This window comes from Lathyrus oleraceus, chromosome 3 (genome assembly GCF_024323335.1).
Source record: "Lathyrus oleraceus cultivar Zhongwan6 chromosome 3, CAAS_Psat_ZW6_1.0, whole genome shotgun sequence".
NCBI lineage: Eukaryota > Viridiplantae > Streptophyta > Magnoliopsida > Fabales > Fabaceae > Lathyrus > Lathyrus oleraceus.
The window spans coordinates 475,421,287-475,429,940 of NC_066581.1; the positions used below are offsets into that span (position 1 = coordinate 475,421,287).

The 8,654-nt window shown below is 31.3% G+C and overlaps 1 protein-coding gene across 3 annotated transcripts; it reads left to right on the top strand.

Annotated features, from left to right (window-relative positions):
• The first annotated feature begins 443 nt into the window (after nucleotides 1-443).
• LOC127128241 (B2 protein) lies at nucleotides 444-3,841 on the top strand. 3 transcript variants are annotated; one of them, XM_051057463.1, is made up of 6 exons: nucleotides 444-588; nucleotides 1,718-2,276; nucleotides 2,369-2,469; nucleotides 3,005-3,088; nucleotides 3,184-3,294; nucleotides 3,400-3,841. In XM_051057463.1, exons 2-6 carry the CDS (start codon nucleotides 1,721-1,723, stop codon nucleotides 3,445-3,447), a joined length of 900 nt encoding a protein of 299 aa, XP_050913420.1. In that variant the 5' UTR covers nucleotides 444-588; nucleotides 1,718-1,720; the 3' UTR covers nucleotides 3,448-3,841. The 3 variants fall into 3 exon arrangements, with proteins under 3 accessions (XP_050913420.1, XP_050913419.1, XP_050913421.1); XM_051057462.1 differs by having other exon boundaries at nucleotides 450-588; nucleotides 1,721-2,276; XM_051057464.1 differs by lacking the exon at nucleotides 444-588 and adding an exon at nucleotides 661-739.
• Nucleotides 3,842-8,654: the final 4,813 nt, after the last annotated feature.

Below are 8,654 nucleotides of genomic sequence, written 5' to 3' on the forward strand. Positions count from 1 at the left end.
CTATTTTCAAAATCATATATTTTATTTTATATATCGTGTTTGAATACGCGTTAAAATTGATAAAAACACGATAAACTTTTGCATTAATACAAAAGTTGAGTTTTATAACTTCTCAATTTTAGATGCATATGTAAACATATTATTAATAAAAATACATGTCTAATTATCTATTAATTACTTTATTTTTTCTTAAATGAGTACAAATTTAAACGAATTTATTTTAAAATGAAGAGAATATTCTATTATATTAACTTTTATAGCGGAACTTAAATTTTAGTGTTAAACTTAAGTTTTAATGTAATTTAGTTTAAAATATAATTTAATTAAGTTTTATATGTATATTTTCAAACACAAATAAATTCATTTTATTAAAATAAAAATTTCAAAATGAATTCTATTAAACCACCAAAAATAAATACTCCTATAAATGTTTGAAACAAGTGGTGGCAATCTCCGTAATTCAGCGAAACATGGACACCCATTTCCGTAAAATAACAACAACTTCAACAAACCTTTATTAAACTCACTCTTTCAGTTTCTCTCTCCCTCACTCTGGCGTCTTCGAGTTGCATAGCGAAGTCGTAAAAGGTACTCTCTCTCTCTCTCTCTCTCTCGATCCCCAAATCTAGGGCTTCTTCCTTCTCTGCCAAATTTCATCAAATCACTGCCTCAATTTTCGTTACCAAATCTAAATTTTCGAATCTTCGTTTTCAGTATACTTCAATCTCTAAGCTCCTACGTATTATTCTTCACATCTCTCTATCTCTACTGAGTTCAGTTATTTTTTCTCAGTTTGTAAATGCCAGATTTAGATCTTTGATATCTTTTTTTTTATTATTATTAATTTTCAGTATATACTCTTTTTTTTGTTTAATTTGTGTGTGTGTGTTTTTTTTCATTATTGAGCTTGTTACCTTTTTGATTTGATGTCAGATTTGTGACAGCATGTAACTGTGATGGTTAATTGGGTATGAATTTAACTTCAATATTGTGGGGAATTGCATACGAGAAGCTTAATTATGTGGCAAACTTTTGTTTTTGTTAAAAAAATCGATGGAGAAAGAAGTAAAGTTAGGAACTGGTTTTAATAATGGATAATAAGATTTGAGATTCCTTTTATTATTGTCTCTTTTATTGTGACTGTAACTTTTTTAAACATTTAGAATGGACAGAAAATTCATATCATTAATATCTTTGTTACCTATTTGTAGTTAAATGAAGTTTGTGTTCAATATTGATTTAATTAAACAATTGAAGTGGGAATTATTGCTTATAAATTAGTCTTTAATTTTATGATCTGTTTTAGATCTGGTTGAGCTTTTGAGCTCTGCCAGCACAAACTAATTTTGTTGGTTATATTGATGTTTTAGGCTCTGTTTGGTAAAAATGGCTTATAGCTGATACCCTAGCTGGTAGCTTATGGCTTATGACCGGTAGCTAGTGATGATTGGTAACTAATAAGTTAATTTAAATGTTTGGTAAATTAGCGGTTATACTAGCTGATAAATGTAAAATGACATAAAGGATATTCTTTGCTTTTTGTTCTTCAAGAAAGAATCTTGAAGAGAAGAACTTTTTTTATAGACGTAACTCTCTTCATCTTTAATTGAAAGTTTGCTATGGTTTGTTTCTCACTGTGTGGATGTGTGTGTATGTATAATATATAAGTTTAATGAAATTTATATATGCTGCTTCTAAAACTTAATTTTGGTTTCAGAAGATGGACAACATGCACAGCTTCTGGCAGTTAGGGGACGAGCTTCGTGGACACTCAAAAGCATCTGAGGATCACAAGTGGTTAATGGTTGCTTCTAAGTTAGCTGAGCAGAGATCAAAGGCGGAGCGCTTTAACAACCTTGATCTTTCGAAGGGTCCCATGGAAACAAGGCCAAGGGATAAGTTTGGGTTTCAGGAGGAGAACAAATTTGACACTCTTAACTTGAGCATGTTAAACCTAGAATCTAAATTTACTGAAAATATGAACAAAAACTCGCTTCGGAATGGTGTTTACAATATGAATGCGGTTTACCAGAAAAGCAATGCAAACTTTGTGGGTAACATGAACAGTAACAAGTATAGCGGTAATGTTCAGCTCAACAAAGACCCGCACAGCAACAACAATAACAACAACAATGAAAACAACACAAATGCTACTGACAAAAGGTTCAAGACTTTGCCTGCAGCAGAGACACTCCCACGCAATGAGGTGCTTGGAGGTTATATCTTTGTTTGTAACAATGATACAATGCAGGAAGACTTAAAACGTCAGCTATTTGGTGCGTGCACCCTAAGTTTAATTTATATTTCAATCTTAATGATTATTATTCATATACTTCCTGAAGACTGACTCTTTAAATATTTTTGGCAGGTCTGCCTCCAAGGTATCGAGATTCGGTCAGGGCAATAACACCGGGGTTACCTCTATTTCTATATAACTATACTACCCATCAGCTGCATGGCATTTTTGAGGTGGGCTATGCTTATTTTCTCATAATATAGTTAAATTCGTTATCGTCCAGACTGTGCTTGGAAGTACCATATTTAAGGGATATGCAGGATTAAAATTGTGTGCTTTTTAAATGATATTGGTAAGATACGAGGATAACACCCAAGAACAGTTGGGTGCTATGTAATTGAAACCTATTCTCGAGGCTTAAGAGCTAGAATTCTCAGCCAAATACAGGCATGTCAATATCTCTTTTATGTTGGAATTCAAAAACTCCAACATAGAGAAGCAATGGTATAGGGCATAGCTGGTGGCGGGACTACCTAATTCATTGAATGTAAATGAATTTGTTAAAATTTGGCCTTGTTGTGTTTGTCTCTCCATTACTTTGGTACTATTTACTATGTTCTTCTGACCAGAGAGATACATAACCATATATCTTCGAAAATATATAGGTTCTTTGTTGGTTTCATTATTATCTTTTCCCTCATCAATCCTTTGAAGGCACGCCAATTGTGCTGTAGTCAATTTGCTAACTTTGAGACTTCTTGGTTGCAGGCAACATGTTTTGGGGGTTCTAACATAGATCCAACTGCATGGGAGGATAAAAAATGCAAAGGCGAGTCAAGGTTCCCAGCTCAGGTATAACAATACGATTTCGTAGTGGAAGTTAATCCATATATTATTTTGTTTGGGAGATGTTGAATGAATAATATCGTGTTCCTCATCATCCACAGGTAAGAATTCGTGTCAGAAAAATTTGCAAGGCACTGGAAGAAGATTCATTCAGGCCAGTTTTGCATCATTATGATGGTCCAAAGTTTCGCCTTGAGCTGTCAGTTCCAGAGGTACGAGGGAATATTGCTTTTCCATTTTCAAAAACAATATTTTATGATATTGGTTCCTCATTAATTGTTTCTCTCTGATGGGGTGTGATTTCTGACCTTTTTCAGACCCTGGACCTAATGGATCTATGTGAACAAGCTGGTTCTGCAGCCTAAGGAAATAATCCATCATTCAAAATAATATATAGGTTTCAGTGTGCATGCTGTGTGCTTTTGGCAGATTTTCCATGAAGCGTAAGCTTGGAAAGTAGTGTTTGGCGGATCATCTTTGGATAAGTTGGGGGTAACATGTTTGTGAAGAGTTCGAGCTATGTTCTAAATAAATGTTTGTTGTGTCCGCTGAAGCTGCATTGTAGCTATTGCATATACCATCTTATGATTGATTGCTATGGCATCATAGAGATGACTGTCTGTATTGTTGAAGTAAAGTCTTTATGTTAAACCTGAAAAGAAAAAACATGTAAAAGCATTGTAATTGTGCAATCTTATATTGACTTGTTCGAAGTGATCTTATGTTATATATTTTAATAACTCCGTAATATTGATTATAGACCTGGTCTGTTTGATAAACTTTCGATTCCAAATTATAAGACGATCTGCAATATTGATAGACCTGATCTATTTGAGACAATTTTTTCTGATAGTGTGCAATATTTTTCAATTTATCGGTAAAATTAATTTAATTCATCAATTATAAAGAGTTATTGAAAAATATAATTATACTAAGTACTAACACACCAATATATATTACGCAGAAATGGAAGTTAAAGGGATAACAACTGTAATGTAAACTCTTATTTGATTTATAAATATATTTGATTTATAAATGTATACGGTTGATTGAAATATTTGTATGATATGGTAAAATGATATATCTATTATCATTAAATTCAAATATATTTTTTTAATTTAATAAATAACTTTGATAATAAGTAATATATGTGTTTCTCTAATTTAATAAATTTTCTGTTTTAAATTGTTTTATTAATAAATAATATATGTGTTTCACTAGTTTAAGTAATTTTGTATGGGATTAAGAAAATTTATAAAAGTATTTTTTTTAATAATGATATGAAAAGAAAAGTTTTAAAAATTGTAAAATGAGATAGTAATAAATGGTTAAGGGCAATACTGAACAAATGAATAATTAAAACTAAATATGAGGCGAAGGTTCTTGAAGTTTATGTTGTTGTGTGGGTTGATTTTAGGTAAAAATTAAAGTTGCCCTTAAAGGTTGTTTTGTTGATAATGTAAAAGTTCAAACTTAATTTTAGTGACGGGAAATTATTGAGGATTGAATAAGTCAAATAATTTAGGTCGAATCATTATACATCTCTTATACAATTTTTTTATTCCTTATTTCTTTTACTTTCATTTTTTCGTTTTCTTTCTATCGTGTTTCTGTCTTTTTTCATTATTTCGATGTTATTTTTCTGTTTGTTTATTTGTTATACTAATATAAACATTTTAAAAATCAAATGATTTTATAAATCTTTTTTGAATTTTAAATATCGCAATTCACTCCCTTCTTATTTTTGGAGTTACTTAATCAACAAGTAGAATCAGATACTAACTCCTATTATAAGACTAATCAATTCAAGATGTAGTATGATGACTTGAAATACTTCTTTTAATAAGATGTTTTTTTTATGAATACACTTCTAATGGTGAAAGATTTATGATATATAAAATAAGAATGAATTTTTTTATTTAATATATTAATATTGATTTGCGGGAGCATGTTTTAGAAGACCCTTTTGTTCCTACTCTTTTTGTTGATAATGAAGTAGTGAGTAAACTTAGAATATGTGGACCACATAAGAAAATAAAAAAGTTAACAAGAGTTTAAAATTAAGTATTTGAGGATAAGTGCGATAAACACTAGAGAGTACTAACATGTTTATAACAGTAGCATTGTTAGAAAAGTGTGACACTCATAAAAAGGTCTATGAATGATCTACTGAGATCAAGAGAGAAATAATGAAAACACTTTTTAAGAAGTTGAGACACCAAGTAGTAATGAAGAAAATCTTTAAAGATGGTTCTCAAATATTAAAACTCTTGGGAACAATTTTTAAAATGTTGTACCTAACGAATATCTAAAATTCAAGAACTATTATCACAAATCTAATTCAAAACTTGACTCCGAAGATACAAAAGATGTCATGATTAATCAAATAAGAAGGAGATCATCAAAAAATTTAAAGAATTAATTCAATTGCTCAAAGAATAAAATTCTAATTCATATGAAGAATCATCCAAAGAATCTTTTAAAGAATCATCATCAAAAAAACATATGAAGAATCTTTATCAAAATCCAGAGAATCCTATAGGAATCATCATCAGAAAGATCATATGAAGATTTTGTACCATCATATGAATAATTTATAGAATTATATGAAAAATATGTGGAAACATATGAAGAATCTTCATCATCTAAAGAATTATTTGAAGGATTAGAACCATCATTTGAATGATCATACAAAATATCACCTAAAGATTTACGTAAAGTATCTTCTAAATAATCAATAAAGGAATCAAATAGAAAGATAAATAAGTTTCAAAAATAAGAAGACCCTTACAAGCTATCCTCTTGTCTCGGACGAAAACAAGAGATTAAGAAAAATAAAATGCATTACGTATTAATAGAAAAGACCATGGGGACCATAAAAGTTGTCCAGTTCTCTAGCTTGAAGCCGGGTGGGCACTTGCGCACAAAATTGGGAACCCCTCTTCTGCTACTGCATGCATCATTAATAATCGCTACAATGTTATCGCTTTGAAAGCCAACACTGTTGAATTTGACTGAGCAGAACTTCTTCTGGTTCTTTGGATCTAGTAGGCATGAAGATGGATAGTAACCGACACCAAAGCGATCATGCTTTTCAGCAACATGAACTATTTGGACCCAACTAAGAGAAATGCCTCTCTCTAGAGTTTCCTTAGCACTTTTTAGAGATGATAGAACCACCCCCGATGTCCTATCTTAATTTGAGGTAGCAAAGCTAACATCTTCAAATTCTAAACAATAAAGATGGATTTAAGCTATGCCTTCTTCAGTCTCCACATACCGGAAGGACGACAATTCACTAACAAGTGGATCCTTTTCCCTACAAATAATGACCAATTTTTCTTCGAACATGAACTTTAATTTTTGGTGCAGTGTAGAGGTCACTGTGCCAGCGACATGACTCCATGGTCTCCTCAACAAGCAGCGGTATGCTGGGTTGATGTCCATCACTTAAAAATTAATGGTAAACAAATATGGTCCAATACGGATAGGTAGGTCCACCTCATCAATGACTTGTCTCCCATCAAAGGCTCTCACGACCAAAGCATTGACACTCATCTCAGACCCTTCCACCAACAATTTACTTAATGTATTCTTAGGCATCATATTAAGAGAAGAACCAATATCTACCAGGAATCGAGACAACAAGGTGTCCATGTATGTAACATATATGTGCAGAGCTTTGTTATGGATAACCCTTCAACAGGCAACTCAACTTCATTAAAACTCAAATACCGGCTTGCCATGATGTTTGCCAATACATCATCAAGTTGATCAACAATAATGTCGTGCATCACATGTGCAACATTCAAGACCTTCATTAGAGCTTCTCTGTGAGCCTCAAAGCTCAGCATCAGGGATAAGGTTGATATTTTTGACGGAGTTTTTCCTAGTTGATCCATAATTTTAAAGTCGCTCTTTCTGATCAACCTAAGGAGCTCTTGGCCCTCTTTTGGAGACACCTTTTTCTTATGCTTTTCAACATGATCTTACTTATTCATTATCTTATTGCCTCAGGAATCGACAACTTCTGATGACTTACTTGTTGGTGCAGGCCCTATATGTAACACCCTAAACCCCGAATAATATATTTTAAATAAAAATAATAGAAAAAGGATGTCACTCCATCATAAATACTTCATAAATCATAAAACAACAGATGTTGCACAATGAAAATTTACTTAGAAACACTATAAAACATGTCTGAATAAAACTGAATCAATACATCATAATCAAAATCTCATAATAGTTAATTACAAACAAATCAAAGTAAAGCAAACGAACACCCTTATCCCCAGTGTTACAGATCATAGCATTCTTATTCGAAAACTAGAATATACGGAACATAAAAGTCTACTGAGAGGCAATAGCCATCTCACTGCAACAACGAACTGCAGTCCTGCTAATCACTTGTGCAAAGCACACCACAAAACCAACAAACAAGAAATTGGTGAGAATATACTTACATATAGTAACGGTGTGATTTCAGTAACAGAATGACATTAAAGAAACATAACAATCATTCATATATATATATATATATATATATATATATATATATATATATATATATATATATATATCAATTACAATCACAAACACACATCAGAACAAAATGCAATGCTATGATCCACCAACTCCATCACCTATATGCTTATGGTACCAAAAATATATTGTGAAATCAGAGGAATGTTACTGATTTTATTCCACTAGTCTCTGGTTCTTCCCACCTAGACCACGATCCCCACCAATGGATCTGAGACTCGCCCCTGATCTTTTCCACCAAAACCAACAATCCTCACCAATGGATCTGAGGCCATCAAAATGGACCGAAGTCCCACCTAAACTCCAAAATACATGAATCCATGGTAATATGAATCACGAATATGCATTTCATGGACAAATATCATAATTCACCAAAATTATGTATAATAATATTTATAAACACCAAAATTATCCCAAAGGATATCACCAAAATATGTTTCATTCACGAACCACAAATTATCCACTAAGGATCACCCAAATTCAAATCACCTAAAATTCTGTTTATTAAACAATATATTCACTTTTCTTACACCCAAAATTATTTAGGTAATTATATTCCTAAAAGTGAGTTAAATATACTAATATTTTATAAAAGTTATATTTAATTACTTTATGACTACTTTATCACAATTTCAACTAAGAACAAATATTTTGTTTGTTTTAACTTTATTTATAAAAAATATTATTATTCACCATAAAGATTATACAAAACTTTGAAATTTATTATAATCAAAAGGTTAATCCTTATGGCATTGTCAAAGGTCTTTAAATACATAAAATAAAGAAACTCTAATGAGTCTTACGGGTTTTAATCATAAACAAAATAAATAAATAAAACAAATAAAACATAAATTGCAAAATTTTAGAAAATAATAAAACTCTGTTTTCGAAACTTAAATGACTTAAAAACCAAATAGTCACTATTTATAGTGTGTTTGATTTCTCATACGATTCCCTTTCCAAAAATATACAATATGTGGTATTCTGACATCGGACACCAAAGTTGCGCAATTCTGCTGAACCTCTC